Source organism: Aptenodytes forsteri, unplaced genomic scaffold (assembly GCF_000699145.1).
Source record: "Aptenodytes forsteri isolate BGI_AS27 unplaced genomic scaffold, ASM69914v1 Scaffold119, whole genome shotgun sequence".
NCBI classification, from domain to species: domain Eukaryota; kingdom Metazoa; phylum Chordata; class Aves; order Sphenisciformes; family Spheniscidae; genus Aptenodytes; species Aptenodytes forsteri.
The window spans coordinates 6,945,554-6,967,595 of record NW_008796165.1 but is presented as its reverse complement, the minus strand read 5'-3'; the positions used below and the strand labels follow the sequence as shown (position 1 = coordinate 6,967,595).

Genomic DNA, 22,042 nt, shown 5'->3' with positions numbered 1-22,042 from the left:
CTTTATAGTCATTGGCTTGTACATGCTATAGCATTAGAGAAGGAACATGAGTTGAGGGCCAAACAATGCGAGTAATATTTGGAGTGAGAGATCCGAGTTGCTTGCTTGCAGCTAACTGTGTTTCTTTTCAGTATGACATTTGCTTGGTGTTTATCACCATTGTGGTAGCTTTAGAGCCAGAATAGATTTTGAGGTTAATGTTGTTTATTCTGACTAGCACCTTCGATCTTCACAGCTTTGCCCAAGGGAATTCTCCTCTGCAGCAGAGCAACAGGATGGTGATGGGCGAGTAGCAGGCTATGAGGGTGTAACATGAAGTAGCAGATTGTTTAGGTCCCAGTCAGATTCTTAAGTCAAGGCAAATATTATCAATGATGATGGGAGTGGTAGCCTTCAGAGGGAAAAGAAAATGTTTAGTTCAATCTTCAAGATACTTTCTGGAAGAGAAAATGAAAAAGAAATAATTCCAGAAATCTACAAATTTCTTCCCTTGGAAAACATTTTCATCAAATAGTTTTGTTTCTAAGATTCACTGCTATGGCAGTTGGAAGGGTAGAAGGGGTACCACAACAGACTGTTTCTCTGCATTTCCACAACTGGCAAAGTTGTGGCTAAACGGAGCGTGCCTTTCTGTCATTTTGCTTAAGTGCTTTTGGCATCTACTGAGCAAAGCTATACACTTCTAATCTTTTTAATTTTGATTGATCTTTTCAATCCTGAAGTAGAAAATAGGATGCATTTTCAATGTAACATTTAAATTAAAATATGAAATGGTGTTTTGTAGTTGTTGTATCCATTATTTGGTTTGGTGGGTTAACCTTGGCCAGCTGCCAGACACCCACCCACCTGCTCCCTCTCCTACAGGACAGGGGAAGAAAATAAGGTGAAAACGCTCATGGGTCAAGATAAAGACAGGGATATCACTTACCCATTACCATCATGGGCAAAGCAGACTTGACTTGGGGAAAAATTAATTTCATTTATTACTAAGTAAAATAGAATTGTATAGTGAGAATCAGAGAAAAAAATTAGAACAACATGTTTCCCCGCCCCCATTTTCCCAGGTCCAATTTCACTCCCAACTCCTCTCCCTGCCCTCTCCCTGTGCCCCCCCCCACCCCAACAGTGCTGGGGATGGCTAACAGGGTTGTGGTCAGTCTGAAACAGTTCCTCTCTGCTGCTCCTTCTTCCTCACACTTTCCCCTGCTCCAACCTGGGCCCTTCCTGTGGTCCTTCAGGAGAATCTGGTCCAGCAGGGGGTCCTCCATAGGCTGCAGTGTGGATATTTGCTCCAGCTTGGTCTCTCCATGGGGCCGCAGGGGAGAGTCTGCCCCAGCAGTTGGAGCACTCTCTCCCCTCCTCCTCTGACCCTGGTGCTCACAAGGCTGTTTCTCACTTTTCCTCTCACTCCTCACTGCGTGTGGTGTTTTTTTGCCCTTCCTTATATGCACTTTCAAGGAGGCGCCATCACCTTCGCTGAGGGGCTCAGCTGTGCCCTGTGGTGGGGCCATTGCGGAGCCGGTTGGAACCGGCTGTGACGGGCACGGGGCAGCCCAGCCTCTCCTCAGAGAGCTCAGCCCTCCAGCCCCCGCTGCCAGCACCTGGGCACGGACACCCACTACAATTGGTAAAGAAAAAAGAACACAAAGCACTTTTTTTGTTTTAAATCCTGACTACTGTAGCCTGATCATAGTTATCCTTTCTTTCTTTTTTCTTTCACTCTTTCATTTCTGGCTATATAGAAAACCATTGTTTGGACTTAGGGGAGTGTTTGGAGGTGTGTGTGTGTACATACATACTTGCCATTCCTTTTATCACAGGATGTTATGGAGACTAAGACAAGAGTGCGAGGCTGAATATGCGATTTCCAAGACCACCCATGGGATGTCTGGATGGATGGGTTATAATGCGCTGGTGCTGGGTTAGGGTTCAGGCTGGGAGCACAGCCTGTAAATAATGCATGCCCTGCACCAGCTGGGTTCAAAGTCCCCATCTCAAACTCTTTGGTGTTACGGTATTAAGTCTTTGGTTCATATTGGAAGCCCTTGGTGCACCTTGTCCCATAGGCTGGCTAATGGGTACCCATATTGCCTGTCCCCCTTTTACCAGTGTTTTCAGAGTAGCTGAACTGTGATTGAAGAGGGCCTGCAGAACTGAAAGCTTGTCTGCCAGTTTAGTTTCTTCCCGTATGTTCACAGGGCCTTGTACTTAGGCAGGGACTCTACTTGCTGTAGCAACTTTGTCCTGGTTTCGGCTGGGATAGAGTTGATTTTCTGCCTAGTAGCTGGTACAGTGCTGTGTTTTGGATTTAGCATGAGAATAATGTGATAACACACCGATGTTTTAGTTGTTGCTAAGCAGTGTTTATACTAAGTCAAGGACTTTTCAGCTTCCCATACTCTGCTAGCAAGGAGGTGCACAAGAAGCTGGGAGGGAGTATAGCCAGGACAGCTGACCCAAACTGGCCAAAGGAATATTGTATACCCTATGATGTCATGCTCAGTATATAAGCTGGGGGCAGTTGGCCAGGGGCCAGCGATTGCTGCTCAGGGACTGACTGGGTGTTAGTCGGCGGATGGTGAGCGGTTGCATCACCTCTTGGTCCTTTGGGTTTGGTTTTTTTTTTCCTTCCTGGGTTTTGTTCCTCTCTCTCTCTTTTGTTGTTTTCCTTTTCACTTTATTTCATGTATTAAACTGTTCTTATCTCAACCCATGAGTTTTCTTACTTTTGCTCTTCCGATTCTCTCCCCCATCCCACTGGGGGGTGGAGGATGAGCGAGCGGCTGGGTGGGGCTTAGTTGCCAACTGGGGTTAAACCACAGCAAACTTTTACCAGATTCACCCACATTTAGAAGACACTACTGAATTAGAAAATTAGGCTTTCTAAGCTGCATTAAAGATACATGCTTTTCCAAAATGTTAGCAGAAACATTTAAGAAATGTTTGTTTGCTCATGCAGATGCACACATTCTGAAATCCAAACACTGAAAATGAAAATTACTCTTAAAAATGTTAACAGGTCACATTATCGCATCCAGCCCAAATACCAGAAAGAAATACACATGTGCATAGTCACACATGCTGTGTGTTTTATTGTTTCTGTATGAATAATGCAGGATATTGCTTAAAGAAAAATATTTATAAAGGCATTGTTGGGCTTGACGAACCTGGAGAAAATGTCTGCTACATGAAGATGGACAGCCAGCTGTGCCTGTGTTCATTTTGAGCACTACATGTCTAGGAGGCTGGGTACTGTGGAAGGGTCTGTACATTGCAAGGTTGCGCACTTACACTCTGCGGCAAATATACTGGGCTGGAAAGTGAGTGATGCATTGGGGATTGTAAACCAAGGCAGAGTGAAGTTGCTTAGCACTGAGTGCAGGGTGGTAATTTGGTGCTTTTCCATCTCCCAAGGAAGCAGGCAAGGGAAGTCCTGGTTTGCACCCGGTGCCACATCTCCCATTGACTCCAAGCTGCTTTGCACTGAGCCCTAAATTGGGAAAGATCTCTTCAGGTCCAGAGGAGAATGAACTGACTAATGTTTTTAGTAACTGTTATGAAGGTTAAAACATAAATAACAAAAATGTTGTAATTAAAAACAAACAAAACCAAACCCACAAAAAACCTCAAACTAATCCTCTGTCCAAAAGATTTCCTAACCAAGGAGCTGTTCCAGTTCCAAACAGGGGCAGTCATGTTGCTGAGCACCACTTATGTGCTGAGCCACTGTCCCTTTAAAGTGTAATGCTGTTTTTCCAAGAGAGGAGGAAAACTCCTCTCCTCTTGCGAAAGTGATCCCAGCCTTCTCCTTTTGCTCATTAAAGTTGGTTTGCTGATTTATCTCCTTCCTCCCACACTACTTAATGTTAATGCAAAAGATGTGGGGTGGTCATCAACTTCTAGCTGATGGTGGTGTGTTCCTTTTTGCTGCCTCCCACTTTTCTTCTGCAGACAGAATTGACCCCACCAGCTGCTACGTTTGTCAGAGACATTCTTTCTTATATTTCTTTGCCTCTGGGGCTCAAAAACACGAGAGTGGTGAAGCTGGAGTATGAAAGAACAAATGAATGGCTGAGTTACAGGGTGAGCAGCTGTAGGACATTTAGAGAGGCTAAGGAAATAAAAAAGAAACCTGCTGAGACTGTCTCCCGAGACAACCAAAAATATATCTATTATTCCTATGGTGCTGTTAGGTGTGATTTACCATTGGGGAAACTGAGCATTCCTCAGAATTCAGGAAATTAAAAAAAATAACTTGGGTATGGTCCCGAGGACTCCCAAACACCTTTGAAATTAAAAGTCTATGTTTGGTTATATATGTAATGCATCTACCTAATTAAAAAAAAAAAAAAAGCTTGGATTTAGTTTCCAGTCTCCTTTCAGTGTGTAAACTTTTTATTTCAAAACAAAGATTTAAACTGTCTCTAGCAGTTGGATCCTGCTGTGTTTAGTATTACCCCTGCTGTGTGTGTTCAGATCTAGATAAGACATCTAACAGAGGTCCTGACCTCTTACGGTCTTTAAAATTCCCAGAACCCGTTTTGAAAGCATAATTTTTATTTCCTGTTCATTAAATGCAGTCACTGCACAAACAGAGAAAACATCCTGCTTGACCCATGCAGCTGACGGCTGAAGCAAGTGGCCCAAGTAGTGTGATTTCAATACTGGGGATTAACTCATGTTAAGTTCAGTGTAGCTGGGATCTAAGTCTCCCTTCCACCTATCTGTAATTTGAAGGGGACCTGGCACATTTTCACGCCCTCACTGGAGAAGGTTGCTGAATTTAATCCTGGTCTCTTTTCCATACTTCGTTGTTTTTGAACATCTCTCTCAGTCAGGGCAGATACAGTCCCAAATAGAGAAGATTGAAAAAAAAAAAACCAACTCCCAAAATCCCCCAGAGTAAAGCCTAATAAATGTCATTTGTTAGCACTTTACAGTTGTTTGGCACTGTTAAGGCTTGTATCAAGTGTAATGCAGGGTGCAATTGGCTTTATGTTGTGAATGGACCCCCACTATTCTTCTTGTCGCCCCGGGGGGACATTTATCACAAGTGAGAGAGCAATTACAGTGCAGTTAAACTCACTGTAGTAAATCTTGGTTTTTAAAAAAAGAGCTAACTTTGTTGTTGCAGGTTTGGCTGCATGTCATTAGTTTTGCAGCCCTTGTGCAGTCTGCTATATGGCCTAGTATGGAGACCCAGTGCCGCTGCCTCCTTTAATTATAGATTGTGCTTATTTATAATGTATGACCAATTTTAATAAAAAGATATGCTTTAATATTAATGGTCCTTTGTGTCCTACATATGGGACCCAGTTTAAGGATCTTTATCTCTGTTTTTCCCTCTGTCCCCTGCCACCCCTTTCTACTGCAGCGAACCTGCATCCAGGAGCTGAACAGAAAGTGGTGTTCATCACTGCACGAGTCCACCCTGGGGAAACACCATCTTCCTTTGTGTGCCAAGGTGAGTGTCTGCATGAAGATGGCAGATCTGATGAGATCTGATTTCCTATCAATGCGGGTATTGGGTTTGCATAGCTTTGGGTCTGATAGAAGGCTGAGTTCACACAAGTTTTTTCCACAGTGAGGATATTAGCAGAATCTCTCACCTCTACCCAGCTGCCTGTCCTCTTGGAGGCAGTAGAAATATCTTACCTGTGAGTCTTGTGAATGTTTGCTGAACTTGGTCAGAATTGGACAATGAAGCTATTCAAGAAGAATTGACGGTCACGCTCATACATATGCAATGTGATCATGCAAGGCTCCTTTTCTTAGGAAAATAGGCTGGAAAAGCTCTGGGAGTGGTTCTCTGTTAAGTGCTTATGTTTTCTTGCTGTCTACTATTCTCAGCTTCTTTTCCACCACAAAGCAATGACCCTAGTTCTCCAGTTTAATTCTAAGAGGCCTCTATTTGTCTGAAGCTGCTGCTCTGAGGAGCACAGCTCCCAGTGGCTGACAGCTGTTCCCTGCACAAAGCATTCCTGCTAAAAATAGAAAGCAAATTGCCCAGCTTGTATTTATAAAGAGTTGTAAATCTCAGGCTTGTGGGTACAAATAAATAAATAATCCTGGCATGTGTTCATATAACTTCATTGTATAGGTCTGAAATATTGTACTTACGGTATGTGACTTTCTGTGGTGGTGAATTGTTGATGGTGTAAATCAACGTAATTTCCCTGAAGCCAAGGCAATATGCTAATTTACTACATCAGCTTGGATCTGGCCCTGCCTAGCCAATGAGTTGCATCAATCAAGCATATGCAGAGTTTATTACGTTGGCTGCTTGTAATGCCGCAGATTGGTTTGCGACTGGCCCTGTTGGTACCCAAAGACCTCGGTGGGAAAGGTCTGGCACAGTTTCATGGTCTTCTCTGTGTGCTCCTCATCCTGGCAAGGTCCTGTGTCTGGTATCTCTCTAAGGCAAAAGGTCAACAGCTGTCACTTCTGCTGTCCTAGCCCGATGGGCTGACAGGACACTGGGCCTCTCCCTGCTGGCCCGTGGAGTAGCAAAGGTTCCTTTAATAAAATGGTGCTTCAGACTGAGAGCAGGAAGACTCAGCGAGTTTCCCATCTCCTGTGGTGGCATAGTGAATGCAGAGCATTATAGTACACATGATGTTTGTTAATGAATATGGATTTTTAATTGGATGCTTTGATTCTGTTTGTGGCTGCTGGCATAGCCCTGTGAAATGAGGGCTGAGGCATGCTGCTGAGGTGGTACTTTGTAAATGACGGTAATTTTATTTTGATAATGGAGAGTTTATTCAAAAGGGAAAAAAAAAGGGAATGTGAAAAAGCGGGTGGCACACTTAGCCTGATGAAACAACTGGATGGAAGTCATGCTCTAATTGTCTCAGAGAAACTTCATGTTTTGTAGGAAAAATTAAAACAGAGAGGAGGGGAAAATAAGAAAAGAGAAGGGTCAGTCTTGGAGAAGCACATCAGAAACTTGCTGTGACTGCAGTTATAATGCACGCTTGACTCGCTTGGAAATGCAAGGATCTGAAGGCACTGAACTCCACTGTGCATTGAGCCATTCTGCCCAGTGCAGATGAAGCTGCCTTGTGTGTATAATTAGTGTCAAGACAAGTAGAAATGGCAAACATTTCAAGGCCATTGCCACGTTGTTTCTAGCATTGCCAAATGTGAAATTGGGTGCTTGCTCCATCTTTGGAAACTTTTGTGTGGGAGGGTCAAAAGAAGGGATAAAACGGATCCCTTTGGCAGTCAAGCGAGGGCACAATGAGGAATTTTATTTCTGGAGTCTTGGGAAGCATTTGGGCAGAGTTAGGTGTTGCAGATTTAATATCCAAATGCCAGCCCAGTGCATATGGAACATGTCAGGATTTTTTTTTTTTTGGTAGACAGATTTTTTTCTTGAATGTTTGATTATGCTCACCACCTGAAGTATTAAGATATGGAAGCTAATCCCAAAGATTCCCCAGGTGCAAGCAGCATCTCGTATATAGAAGAGCAGAATTGTGACTGCCAAGGCCTGGAGAATCAGCTCATAGGGGAATAGATAACAGAGTTACAAGCTTTCTTTTTTTGTCCTTCATTTTTTTCTTGGGTTTCATTCAGTTCAGGCTCTGCCTTCCTCTTTAAAGCTCTAAGCTCGTAACTAACTCCTTACTCATCTTTCTACCTGTCTTTGAGCTAGCCAAGTCTCTTCCTGCCATCTTTGGCCTGCTCTCTGCTAAGGATATATAGCTATGTGTAGTCCAAACACTAGCTTCCTGGGGCCTGACAGAAGCTCCCTATTACATCTTCCATTTTTTGATTAGGCAAGATACCCTGATGAGAAGCAAGTTGTCTAGCCTTGACACATCATGATATACTTGGTCCTGTGTCCTTCACTTTACCCACAGATTAAATCTAAGCAAGGATCTTTGCATTCCTGTGGGAAAAGACCATAAGGTCATCTCCCCATTCAGAGCTGTATTGTTTCTGTGTCATCCTTCTTCATATTCCATTATGAAGAATCCACTGAAAACTGAATTTTGCATACAGATACCCCGTATTCCTACAGATGTACAAGTATTGTAAGCTTGGATACACACCTCTGTCTCCTTACAGCTGTGGACTGCTTGCAGCAGTAGCCAGACCTCCCTAGAATCATTAGACACCTCATCCAGCAGTTAAAAACAAGTGCTGTAATATTTCACACATTGTGCAGCTGCTGAGCTGTAGCTCACTTCCTTAAAAGGCAGACAAAACCCCAGAGGGCCTCTTCGTAGAAAGATGGATTAAGAACCTTTTGTTTCTGTTTTGGCATTTTAAGAGTTATTAAAAAGGTTAGCCTTTTTAGGAAGATTTCCTGATAATTCTTAACTGCTTGTTGTGAAGTTCAGGGACAGAGATGGAGAGCTAGTCACCAGAGAGTATATTTGCATGAGTACCCTTTACATCCAAAGGTAGGACAATGCTCTCTTCCTCAGACTGTGATGGTCATTATGAGCATTGATGCTTGTGTCATGTTTGGGGATGAGTAAGTAGGAGTAGGGTTTACGATGAAGAGGACTCTTGTTTTCACTTTGTTTTTATAGACCGTTTTCTAACCAACTGGAATCACTGCTGCTCCTGGAGGGCTTTTATAGTGCAACACAAAAGAGCGTGAATTCTTCTTACAGCTTGAACTCATCTCTCATGGGCTGTTCAGATTTCTGAGGGATTTTTCTGAAGTTGTGGTTTTAGATTCTTTTCCTTTCTTAGATATTTTTCCTCATTTTCCTCCCCCCCAGTATTTTTAGTTAAGAAAACGTATGCTATTTTCTGTCTTCCACATTACATTGTTAAGGCAAGTAAATTATTAACTCTTACAGGTAGGGTCAGATATCAGATAATGCCTATATGTAGTGTGCACAAATATGCGTGTGTAAAATCTGTACAAGTCCCTACCCTTTAAACACAGGTGATAAGCCAGCTTTCCAAAGGCTTGGATTTTATCCAAGATCTGGCAATAGGAGTATTTTTTCCCCAGTATTCTTACAGTCTTATTTTCCTTCCTTTGGCTGCTAGGTTTTATGGAAGCACAGAAAGTTGTAGGAGACATGGGGTGACTACCATGTTTAAGTTTGTCCTGTATGCTTTGGCTTTTGCCAGCAGTCAGTAATTGCAAGCTTAAGCATGTCTAGATGTACTTAGACATGGACTTTCCTCATAGACTTAATATGTTCCATTAGTAGGATGTTGTTTGTCGTCTTTTTAACACATTTGCCAGTGTGGCATCCACCATAGTCATCTAAATGCAAAAATGAAAATTTGTACCCAAATTGTTTTACTTTAATATAGTTTGCCAGGCTGGGAGCCCAGAATGGAAGACCCAGTGCAAGAGGGGAGGGAGAGGGATCCCACAGCTGGGTTTGCAGATGCTGAGTGTCTTGTGCTAAGTGTAATTTGACCTGAAGCTGACCTTGAAGCTTATGGGCTGAATAGGGAACGGCCATTAAAAAGAAAATATAAGGAAAACAGACACCTGGGACTCTTATCCATAAGAAATGGAGCAAAAATGGCTTTTCAATCAATCTTTTTCATTACAGCTGCTTAAATGAATGCTCCCTCTCGCTTCACCTTAAATCAGATGATATGAAATGAAAAACCAGACTACACTGGGCAATGTCTCTTGGTTTTCTGTTAGCATTCTTGGTCTGTGTTTTTAACAGCCACCCTCTTGCTGGCAGAGGACAGGAAAAAATCTGAAAACTTTTGTACAAATTTTGATTCTAAGTTTAAGGAATGGGGTAGAAGAGGACAGACTGCTTGAAAACGAGTCTCCCACCAGCTGTCTCAGGAATCCTGCTGTTGCACAATAGCTCACTGGGCCAGTGGGACTGTTCTCTATGTGGCCAAGGTGCTCCACATGCTATGAAGGATTTTATTCCCGGACAGATTCCAAGATGGCCTCTTAAAAGTGGTGGCAGTTTTCTAGTTCACTTCATGGAGGCAGTGCCTTCAAAATCTTTGAATTTGGTCCTGCAGGATCCCTGAAGGAGTTAGTAAGAGTGAAGTCGCTACATGAGTGGGACTTGGTTTTTGGTTTTGGGGTTTTTTTTTGCTTGTGAGAAAGGCAGTTGTATGTGTGAGAAGAGTCATTTTGAAACTTGTTGCTCCTACTTGGAATTTTAGCCAACCTTTGTCTTTTATTATGAAGAAAGAGGAGGAATAAACTGTTGGGGTTAAAAGCTGCTTTTCTGTTTCCTTCACTAAGCATAAATCTTCTGAGCATTAGGGCATAAGTGATAGTAACTGAAAGACAGGACAGGGCATGTTTTAAATGCAAGAGTAAATGCAGCTAATGAAGCCTTTACCTGTGAAAAGAACCTTTCTGAAGTAACAGAGGTGATGACCTTTCTTAGCTGTTTCCAGGGGATAAATTTCTCCTAAAGAAATTAAACTAAGTTCTGTGCGCATTGGTATAGGATGCTTTTGGTAACAGCAGCTGTACTGGAGAAAAACACTGAACCCAGAAAGTGCCTGTTGTGGTAATGATGGGGCCCTCAGAAGCTTGAGGGCATCATCTGCCAGACTTCATATCAGACTGAATTTGCATCTGAATAAATGCATGGGTTGCACCAGTTCTGACCTCACTTAATCTGTTGTACTCTTCCTTCTAGCAAGCCAAATCATCTTCATTTCTCAGCTGTATTTCCTACCAGAGGAGGAAACAAAATAGGATTCCACAGGGAGAGGGGATCTTATACATGCATGTTTGTTATATTACTGTAAAGTCTCAGTTCTGTCTTCTCTGCCAAATGAAAGAGACTAGAAGCAGATGCTTATGCTCTCCTGGCTACTTCTAGACTCAAAGTGAATGCCTCCATATGTATAAAGGCTTAGTTGTCATGCATCTTTGGATGCAGGAGAGTGCTCTGCCTTGGCCATGCAGCAGGATTGAGTGCTCTCTGATGCAGGAATGCCCTTTGTGGGGGCCATTGCCAGTGTTCCAGTTTGTGGGTTGCATTGCTAAAACTGAAGAGAACTGAACTAAACAGAAGCTCCACTTTAAGAGAGTTTTTATACTCTCTTGCCACCCCAAAGGTACGAAGACAGGGAGCTTCCATTCCCTTTCAATACTTGTTGTACCCTTTGCAAACCTCCTCTTCTGGCTGCAATCCACAGGAAAATGCACCTGATATTGCACAGTTCCACGCTAGAGGTGACTGCTCTTAGTTACAAAAAGAGCAAAATCTTCTATAAAAGGAATGGTATTCTGCATGCATAAGATGATATGCATAAGTTGTGGCAGGAGAGGATGGGAACACTCTCCTGTTCATTTAGCTGCAGCTTAGCACTTACAAGCAGTGACGGAATATGGTGAACAGAAGCTGCGGTTCATGGTCTCTTTTACAGGGGTTCAGGAAACCAAATGATGAGAAGCAGACAAAGACAACAGAATTCAACAGCCCAACCATAAAATGAGCTGCAGGGCTCTCTTAAAGTTGTTAGACTGCATTCATCTTTCTCACTAAGATTTTTTTTTTTCCTTTAAGTGCACAGCTCCTAAGCTGTAATACAAAGGGAAACACACTCTCCTTGACTTCTAAAGCAACATGAAAAACACTATTGTCTGTCCCTTGTAAATCTCCTGGATGGGATTTTAGTGTGAAGTATCCCAGGAGGGAGAGAAGTTGTTCTGAGAATATAAAACATCCATACTGGATTAATGGAAATAAAAGCTCCTCTTAAAATTGTGTTGATGTAAATAGATCGTTAGAAGAATTTCTGCTACCCAAAGTGACTTTAGCTGTTACAAGATACCACAGGTTTTGAATCAATTCACTGTGGTGTCAGGTAGGTATAAGAGGTTATACACCTGGTTTCCTGAGCTGGAGGAAATTTATAATGAGGTTAAATTTCTGTGGCTATAGAGTTATGTGATTCACTCTCTTACCACGTATGCTTTCTGGATGTGCCAGGGAACCCCTGCACAGAATAGAAGAAGGTGGGATGGTGGCAGGTTGGGTGGAGGGGCTGTGCAGGGGCTGGGGGCTGCAGTCTGCAAAGGGAAGAAGGAATCTCCAGAGCTCTGGAGACCCAGACTGCCACTGAGGGAGGAGTTGTCATCTGCGGAGAAGGCTGTTGCGTGGCTGAGCGACCCCTTCCCACCAACAGCAGAAGTTGCTGCCTCATCTCTTCCATCTCATCAGTAGCAGTGGAAACGGAAGATTGAACTTACCAGGCAGGCTCACTCCCCAAGCCTAGCCCTGCGTCTTCTAGTAGGAGGAAGAAGGGATCAGTCCTAACTCCTCATGCCTGGGACAAGATCAGCTTTGCCTACGCAGCTAAGAAATGTGAAGTGGCTTTGTTTGATTCAGTTTGCCCTTTGCCCAGGGCAGGCCTTTGACTACCTCTGCTTAACTAATCCTCTTTGCAATAATCAGAGATCTAAAGGAGCCCTTGGTCTTCAAGAAGGAGAATTGAGAAAGGCTTCACCATACAACAGCAGGCAAATTTGCTTTGTTTCTGGGTGGGATTGCCCAATTAATCTCTTAAACGTACTGGTTTTGCAATGTTTCTTGACTGCTCATACTTCTGAATAACATTAGCTTAAAGATCATTTCCTTCCAGCCCTAACCAACCTACTTCTAGGGCAAAGCACATCATCTTTGTAACAGCACACTGTGGCACTTTTGCTAATGTCTGAGGAAAGGAAAAAGAGAAAATATTGATTCAGCTGAACTTCATGGTCACTTGGCTTTCCTTAAAATGGCCTATTTTTCCCAGTGGAAATTGCAGTCCAAGTGGATTTTGAAGATGCTTATCCATGTCTTCCCAGTTATCAATTAGGTCAGAGCCATTTTCTGTGTGTATTGGTCTGTATGGCCATAGGCAGCAAGTCCTGCACTTCTAGGGAGCAGTATTATGCCCATGCAACAGATCTTCTCTGGGCCTACATGGGAGAGCAGGTCCTCTGGAAGTGTTAGCTAATACGTTGCTTGTGGCATTGCCTGCTGAGTCTGTGGCTGTGCAGCAGTCCAACTGGCCAAGAGCATCCAGTGTACTGTGCATGCAGGTTTCCCCAAACTGGACTTTGTATGCATGGGTCAAACAGTGCTGGAGCATCTGTTGCTAGCGGGGAAATCCCAGGCAGAATTCTTGAAGTCCTGCCCCAGTTGCATTAAACTGGGGCATGAATATGCAAAAATCATAACAGGGCTGTAAAGAGCATAGGAAGTTTGGGGTTGTCTTTAGATCTCATTTGCATGGCTCTGTTGTTAATGAAAAAAGACACAGGTCCTAGTAAGTGACCATCATCAATTTCAAGGAATCTAAGTTGTGAGATGAAGCCCTTTCTGTAAGTGCAGCAGTGTGCGAGATCTGTACTGATCAAGCTGCAGGTGTTGTAGAGGTATGTCAGGCTTCACAATTAGGAATCTCTTCTAGTTTTTATACTTTTCTTTAAGCCTTTTCCATTCTCCTTCAGTAGTGTCCCAGCTCTTCCTCACAACTGATATTAATCTTGCTGGTCTATTGTTTCTGGCTTTGTCTTCTGACCCTTTGTTCTTTGCCTGCCCTGGCTCAGTTCAGCTGAATTGATTTTTTTTGTTTGTTTTCATTTTGTTTTCAGTTCGTCTCCGAGGTGCCCTGCACTTGCCTTCTTGCTCCTCCTGCATTGCTATAGCTGCTGCTCTGAGGAGCCAGCATTCATGTGTGACTAGGGCTTGGCCACTGGAAACTTTTCTCTGACACAAGGGCACCTGGGTGAAATTCTTCCTCTGCCCCTGCACAGATTGCTCACGTGCTCTGTGTGTGTCTGTTGCAAGACATTGTGTACATGTTTATAAGAGGCATGTCTCCTTGACTTCTGCAGTTTACAGAGAAAAGGGCGTAAAGCTTGTTTGGAGTGTAAGAAGAAGGGACTTGGGATGAGAGCAGGCTCCTGCCCCGGACAATAGCCCTTTAGAATTTGTCTTTGCTCTTTCAATGCAGTCCTGCTTCTCTGGACTCTGAGGATGGCGAGGAGGGGTAATGGGGCACATGCCCCGGCCAGAAGGGGACACATTCTTTACCAGTCCTGCTTAATTTTATCTAGGAAGAAATGTAGGCACAAATTGCTTTGCTGGGACCCTAATGCATGGGCAAACTTCTATTAAACACTTTGTACATAGGAAGTGTGGATTTAGGGTGGTTTTGAACAGTGGCACACAGCTCTCTAAAAAGTCACCCTGCCCAGGAAGGTTGGTTCCTTAGTGACAGATGTGGCCCCTAAGTGACAATTTCCAGATGTGCCCTATAGTGTTAGTTCAAGGGTCCAATTACTTATTACATGTTCAGCAAATGGTAACAGATCCCTGGTATCCATGCTCCTGATTTGGAGGTTACGGTTTTAGTCTTCGCTGCTAAATGTAGAAGATAATTGGAGATGGATGAAAAGAATTAATTTGTATTTTTTTTTTATGCCACAGATTTTCAAAGAGAATGCTTTATTTGCAATTTCATACAAGCTCACTTTTATTTTTCACTTATTTTCCCTTTCTCTCTTTTTTATTGTCTCCCTACTTTTTTGTCACTCTATCACTGAAGGAAAAAATCATGGGGGGGAGAAGGAAGAAAGAAAGAAAGGTAAAAACATGTTTCAGTGTTCAGTTAAAAAAGGAGGAAAGGAAAAGTCTGTAGGTCTCCTTATGACAAAGTTTCTTCAAAATTTTCAAAGTTTACTTCAAAATTTTCAGCCAGTGGTACAGCGTGTAGGCAACATATTACAAAGCTGGACTCTGCCTTATGTTATGGTCAAGCATCAGCCAGGTCTTTGGGTGACTACATAACAGATGTGGCACAGACAATGACAACAGGGCAAGTTCTTGTTCATCAGGGACTCCACCTACCCGAAAGGAGCTATTTCTAGCATCACTGAAAGATTTCAGTTTTCATGGTTATTAGATTTCTACTGCCATGGTGGCTTTTGTATGGCACTAATCACCATTGTGGCCAATCCCCTTACAAACACCAGTGCTTGGTGTCATAACAGCAAAGTCAGAACAGGAGGGTGGCTAATTCCCTGGTATAGGAGAAGCCATTCAGCCTTGCTAGGCTTTAACCATCTTCAGTCAAATAGGAGACAGTCTGTCGCAGAATCAAGAGTGGAGTTGAAAAATGCTGTGACTCAGCCTTCTCCCAGGTACCACCTTTCCAAAGTTGGGTCTGTCTCTTACTCCTGGGGAGGAGTGGAGAACAGCAAGCTGTACTGTCCTGGGTCAGAACTGGAAACCCCTTGGAACTGAACCCCTAATTCACTGCAGGGAGATTGCCTGCCCTGCACTGGAGACAGCAGCCAGGAAGTGACTGCCACCATGCTCAGCTAACAGACCCCTCTAGTGGCTTTGAAATAAATCCTTATTTGCAGTGTGTATGTCAGTCTGGGGTCTTAGTTTGTCCAATGTGTTCAGTGGCACCTCTCCCTTCTGATATCTGTATCTTTCATGCAGTAAAAGAGGCTGTTTATTAAAGTTAAATTTACCTTTAAGATGTTAAAATTCAGTCTGACTATTCAAGGTAGAAAGTTAGACAGTCTTCGCCCCTGGTTACGTGTGAACTCTGTTTTTTCTTCTTCCTAGCAATGTTCCTAATGGCCAAGGATACGAGGGAAATAGCACCTTGACGTTAGCTTATGTGGTCACAGTGCTGCCAGAGTTTAAACCCATTGCTGCAAAGTGCTTGGGGAGAGCTTGTGTCTGAGGGCTTGCCGGCACTTGAGAATTCATTTGCATCTAAGGCAGGCTGTGAATGTAGAGTGCAATAGAACATTTCTTGAGCAATTCTTATTCTGGAACAAGAGCATTATATTCCTCCTTAGTTTAATATGCTTCAAAGTCGATTCTGCAATAAGACTGCCTCCAAACAGAATTCTTAGGAAATCGTATATTTTCTTCTTCCTAAAACAGCAACAACAAAACCCCTCAATGCTTAGAGCAGCCCTGAAATTATATCCTTCTAACTTCCTCCCTTGTGTTCTTCAGATGGAAACATGTACTTTATACCCTCCTGGAGAATTTTACGTCTTCACAAGCAGAGGTGTCAGGAGTCTTACAAGTGACTTTGCCTGAGTGGAAACAGGCGAGCTGCCTTGCACCTTTTTAGTTGATTTGAATGGAAGGACAGGAAAATCCTGTAAAAGTGAAGCAGTATAAACTGCAAACCTAGTAAAGTGGGAAATCAATGAAGCAGCCAAAAGGTGCCATTACAGGTAGCTTAGTGTAAGTTTTCACATATTAAGAGTAACCAGAAAGCGATCACTTCACTTGTCCCCAGAGGGGAAATGAGGGCAAATAGTTGTGCAGGTTTCCTATAGGGGTAGGCTGTCAGCTGCCATTGTTAGGATCTGGGGAATGTATATATGTGCCATCTTCGTATAGGAATGGCAAAGCAGCAGCTCCAGTAGCGGTGAGCAGCTGGGGTTCAGTCCTGAGGAGAGGACACCTCAGCTCTTCTCTTCAGCTGAGTGGACTAAACTTCTGAGCTGGCGCACAAGGAAATGCAATGCGTGCTTCTCCCTGAGCTCCTCTCAGCTCAGATGCCCACTTTGTTCTGAATCCCACATGTGTATCTTCTTGAGAGACCCAGAGTGTTAGGGCACCACATCACCTGTGGGGGCACCTCCTTCCCCATGTGCTCTTGCTCCTTTCCAGCAATACGTGTTCTACTTTCATACCGGCAGTGGGTTGCACCAGGAGTCTGTCTAGCTGTGTAGCCCACTTGTGACAGTGGCCAATAGCAAGTGCCTACACGTTATTAAAGGACAAGGCAAATTAACAGAGATGCTCCCCAATATACTCTTGCAACGCTCTACAGCTGAAGGAAACTGGAAAGGATGGTTGTGAATGACTGACCTTCTGCAGTGCCCCTCTGGTTTCTGTATCACACAGCTTTGTGTGCCTGCCTGGTTCATACCTGTTGCTTCTGGGTCTCTGCTTGACTGAGCAACACAGTTGCAGATGTTGGAAACCATTTTTAGAATGTGTTTAAAAATACATATTTTTCATTTCTTCCCTAGCATTATTTATGTAATGCCCTTTTTCTTTTTCACTGTGTAAATGTATTTTCATTTGTTTTTCATATGTAAATGTATTCTCCATCTCCCTCCAGAGAAATCTACCTTTTGCCTTCTTGGTTTATAATACATTCTTTGCTTGGGCTGATCTATCCAACTTACGACTTCTATAGTTCTTATTGCTACCACAGTTAATGCCATAAGACTAAGAGCACAATGTAGCTGCTTGCTTGTGCTTACTGAACATGCAAAGCAGCACTATATGACAAACCCCCAAGGGACGTGTTAGGTAAGACTAGTCCATCCCTCCATTCCTAGTGCCCGCCTTTGTTAAACTAAGCACACTGAAAACCTGAAGGTTCCTGGTCCCCAGAGAAAGGCACTGCTGCCAGATTGTGAAAAGGTAACTCTGGGCATAGAGAGTGCTCAGAGTCCTGGTGAGACAATTCAGCAAAAGGCTTGAAAGCACAACTGTCGTCGTCTTTGGCTATTCCTTGTAATACAGCAACCTTTAGTGGTTTCCCAAATAGAACAAAGTCTGCTTAGTCCTCCCTGGGTCCATAAAAGAGTTTCTTTTTATCACTTATAAAGCTCTGCTGGGAATCTTTTCCCTGGTGCAGGTGACTTCGGAAACTTTACACTTGTGGTGCAGTCTCCTTGCTGGCCCTGGAAGGGTTTCAGACCTCCATGTGTCCAGTTGTCATGGAAGGGAAGAGAACAGTCATCTTCCAGGCTCTGGGGAGCTCAGCCTGGTCCTGGGTGGAGCAGCAATAACATAATGATCTAGATTCTTTTTCCCTGGAAGACTCTTATAGCTCTAAATAGAAAACTGGAGAATGAAGTGATTTTCTGTTTCTATTTTTTTCCCCTCTTTGCTAATGCTGTGTGAGCCATTGGTGTACAGCTGAAACTCCCCTTTAGGGCCATGGTGAAAAGACTGATGTTTTGTAAGTCGATAAGGATAGCAGGAAACAATGCAAGGATGCCCGAGTTAATTCTGCCAAGGTACATGCTTGCTTAACTCTGGTTCATGCATTCAGGATCTTTCTACTCTTGTGTCTATTTTTCCCCCCTTTGCAATCAAGCCACTTTTCGGAGTTGCAACCCTCTTGTCTTGCACCTCAGGGAAGGTGGGATCTGCATATTTCTGCTCAATTCTAAGGCTTAAATCTTAGCTGTATTTAACATTAGTTAAGTCTGTAAAAATTGAGGGCCATAATCCAGCAAATGTTTTTAGAGCTCTCTGGAGGACTCACACTCATGGGAAGGACAGACTTTGAATAACAATGACCAAACACATCATCTTCTGAAGCAACATCTTTAGAATGATTCTGATAAATCCCAAGTAATTCATTAATAAAGCGAGATCATCTGATTCCCGCAGTGTTTCTCCAGGAACCCTTCGTTTCTTCCCAGGAGGAAAAGAGACGCATCATCTAGGACGTATTGGTAGGCTCATTCTGATGCAAAAAGAACTCCAAGCTCCTTACAGCATATTAGGAAAACTAAAGAAAACAAAGCCAACCAACAAAGCCACCTACTCAGTCTGTGCTGTGCACTGAATTTATGAACCCTTTGGGCAATCCTGCAGTAGCTGTATAGTCCTGCTGATACGGCCTCTCTTTGACAGCCTGACACGTTCTTTCAAGTCAATTCCACAGGTCTTTGCTGTTGCGTTACTTCTACTGGAGAACTGTATGACTGCCCTACAGGTCTGGGGGAGATAGTTTGTAGTTAAGCAAGCTACATCAGCCATCAGGGTAATAAAGTGGCTGTGGTATGGGCTCATCACTGCAGAGGTCAGGAGGCAGTCTGCTCCTCTCTGTTCAATCTTGCACTTTTTACCAGACGAATCCAGCCTTGGCCTCATTCTACTCCCCTACATTGGTCTAATTTATTTGAAGCTAGTGGGGATCTCATTGCTGTAAGGAACAGGAGAGCCAGATACCATGAAATAATGGGAGAGATTAACCCAATATACCACCTGGACTCACAGTGAGTACCAGATGCTGCTGGAGAGAGTGTACGAGTCCCATGTGCTCAGAGCTGCAGTGGGATGAGGTAGATGGTGCCACTATCACCCTACTGCTTCTCTGATCACGTGTTCAAGCAGCCTGCTGCTGCCATGAACTCCCAAGTTTGAAGCTGTTGAGAATCTAACTTTTTTTGTTGTTCTGTGTCTTTTTCTAAAGTCTGAAAAGACCCACAATCCAAATCAATGGCATCAAAATGAGTCCTGAGGCCATAAATTGCTGGTTCCAACAAATGAGAGAAAGGGTCAAACTGCTAGGTTCCTTGGGGTCTCCGGCTGTTAAACCGCCAAAGCATCAGAGGAGATCTTAAGGCATGCTAGAAGACTGTTTTATCAGAACAACATTACATAAATATGACCTAGGCAGTCTTTTGTAATGAGACAATTCTTGTGGTCTCATTTCATCATCTACTAAGGTCTGTTTAGTAATGTTATTTTTTCAGGCAGGACCAGGTGCTGGCTAAAGTATCTGGAGAACTTTCAAGTATGAACTAGACTTGCCCTCACAAAATTCTTAATTGTCTCTTTGTTGACAATTTTAACAGGCAAAATTCAAATACCACATTTTACCCTCCCCAGGTGATGAGGTGCTGAGCACCACCTATGGTTTGTGGAACAGTTTCAGTGCTCCTTGATTTTGTTTGGAAGAAGAGAAGACAGCAGAGCTGAGAGCACTCAAGCCTGCATTTCTGAAGTGACCAGCAATACTGGTGGTCTCTGCTACCAAAAGGCTTTTCATCTTGACCTCTACAGGGCTGGTTTTTAGAAAATGCTTATCTTGGGGCAGATGGGTGAGGGAATGGACTGCCAGTGGCACAGATCTCCTCTAGTGGCAGCTGGGTAAGAATAGAAAAGTTTCAGAATTTGCTCAACACCTAGCAAACCCTTTTTGTTGCCACTTGCCACGTTTCCAATTCCAGTCAGCACCAATAAGCTTCATGAGTTTGTTTAAAAAATCCATCTGCTGATTTTGGCCCCAAAGACGCTAGCTTTGTTGCCCTGCAAATCTGGCCATTGCTGTCTCAAGTTGAATATACTAAAATAGTAGACTCTGGTAGTGACCTGCCAAAAATCAGCACTGCTAGAGACCAAGATCAGGCATTCTGGCTCCTGGTCCCACATCCTAGTCACTGGGAATGCCAACTTTAATTATGTTTTACTGGCAATGCATATATATATATTTTCAGTACTGAAACAGGATGTTGTGCTCCAGCTCTGCACCAGCAGTCACATATCCTCCAAAGCAGATGTGAATCTTTTTATGAGGAAAGAGCCACAGCTGATAAAAATACATAGGAAATCCCAAACACTCGTCACTTACCAACTTTTTGCACTGAATTGATTCTACTTCTAGACTGCTGATTTGTGGCTGACTCTATTTCAGTCATATCCATTTCTCTACATAGTCACCCTGCTTGAAACACATCTGGAGCGTCATGGTCTGGAACTCTTTGGGGTTTTGAGGCAATGTTTGCATGGTCTGAATGTAGACATCCAGCAAAAAGAGTGGGATAGTCAGTGCACACGAAACGTAGATGGTGTAAGCGTACCTCCTTTGTGTGAAAACAAGGAATATAAATGTAAGGAAATACATTCACAGGGTGTTTTCTGTCCCAGGCTGTCCCATCCATTCTTAATCAGCAAACACATTAAAATGGGCAAGAAGGTCTGTCTGATGGCATCATATGGTCCATCTTATTACTCAGTAGTCCTAGAATGTTTTCCTATGGCAAGATGTTTCTGAATCCTCCTTGAATTTGCAATCTTAATGTTGTTTGGGGCTGTAATGGCAGAAATGTCTCCTGTATTGATACAACAGTGTGAGAAGGATTTTTATGACTTTATTGGGTGTTCTGCAAAGCAGTTGAAACGTTTGGGTACCAGAACGGCCAGAGTTTTATTTAATTATAGAGCTGTGATGCAATAACACAACTGCTACTTGCTGTCCTCACAAACTGTGGTCTGCTGATCTGTCTAGAGAGGTCTGTCACACACTTGTGGTCCTCCAGCAGAGACTTCAGTCCCCTCAGATCATTACATGCAAAAGAATATATCTGAGAAACCTGATGGAATGGGGTGGAGGTGAGGGTTTGGGATGCCCTGATTCAGGTTAGAGACCGACAGAACAATCTTTCTCTCTTATGCTGGCAGAACCCATTTGGGAGGCTCTTGACTGCTGTTCCCACCTCTTGCTTCCTTCACATGGATTTGTGTTTCAGCCACACTGAATGCCAGATTAATTAGTTGTTGAACCCTATGCTAACTGGAGGAGAGAGGGAGGGAGAGGTCAGGAACAATAATTTTTTAAACGGTCTTTAAATCAATTACTGTCTGTGCTTACCATGCACATTAAAACTTGAGTTAAAATCCATAGTGCCTTGCTCTGCCGTTTTAAGTATTTGTTGCTAGTCATTATCAGTTCCTTTGCATGCAGCCCCTACAGCAGAAGCACGGTTTTGTCTGGAGCTGACATTAGCACTGTTTCACTGGGCTGGCAAAATGCAGTGAGCTAGTGCATTCCCTGGGAGACTGGCCGTTTTCCATTTATTTCACTGCTCTGGAAACAGGCCTAGCTGTAATGGCCTAACATGTCTTAAAACAGGGAAATTACTAATTCAAGTCAGTGAGCATATTTTCATTTTAAAAGAGTAACAAATTAAATAAACGCCATGCATTTTGCATTTGAGACCTCAGTGTTTCATCTGCTGTAATCTAATTCACCCATTCGCTTCCTGCACATTCATTTTATCCCATTATTTGAGATTTCCTTTGCTTTTAATCCTGTGTTTTGAAGAGACAGAGTTACAGCAGAGAATAGGTGGGAGAGTAAACGGTAAATAAAAGAACAAATATGCCATAATATAGCTTGATGTGCTCCTAATCAATCTGCTTATCACAGCTGAATCCTTAAAGTTAGGTGTGCAACTTTTCTGTCTCTTGTTGATTAAAACTTATTTAAAAATAAGGTGAAGTGGGGCCATGTGTATAATCCACCAGGGACTTAACTGTTGCCCCCCGCCCCC

At 43.2% G+C, this 22,042-nt stretch overlaps 1 protein-coding gene across 1 annotated transcript in view; it reads left to right on the top strand.

The window, feature by feature from the left end:
• The window catches only part of AGBL4 (ATP/GTP binding protein like 4), a 974,636-nt gene that overhangs the window by 739,670 nt on the left and 212,924 nt on the right, over positions 1-22,042 (top strand). Inside the window, exon 8 of the mRNA XM_009287480.2 lies at positions 5,375-5,464. Within this exon, the coding sequence (XP_009285755.2) occupies positions 5,375-5,464 (90 nt within the window). The remainder of the gene's footprint in view (positions 1-5,374; positions 5,465-22,042) is intronic.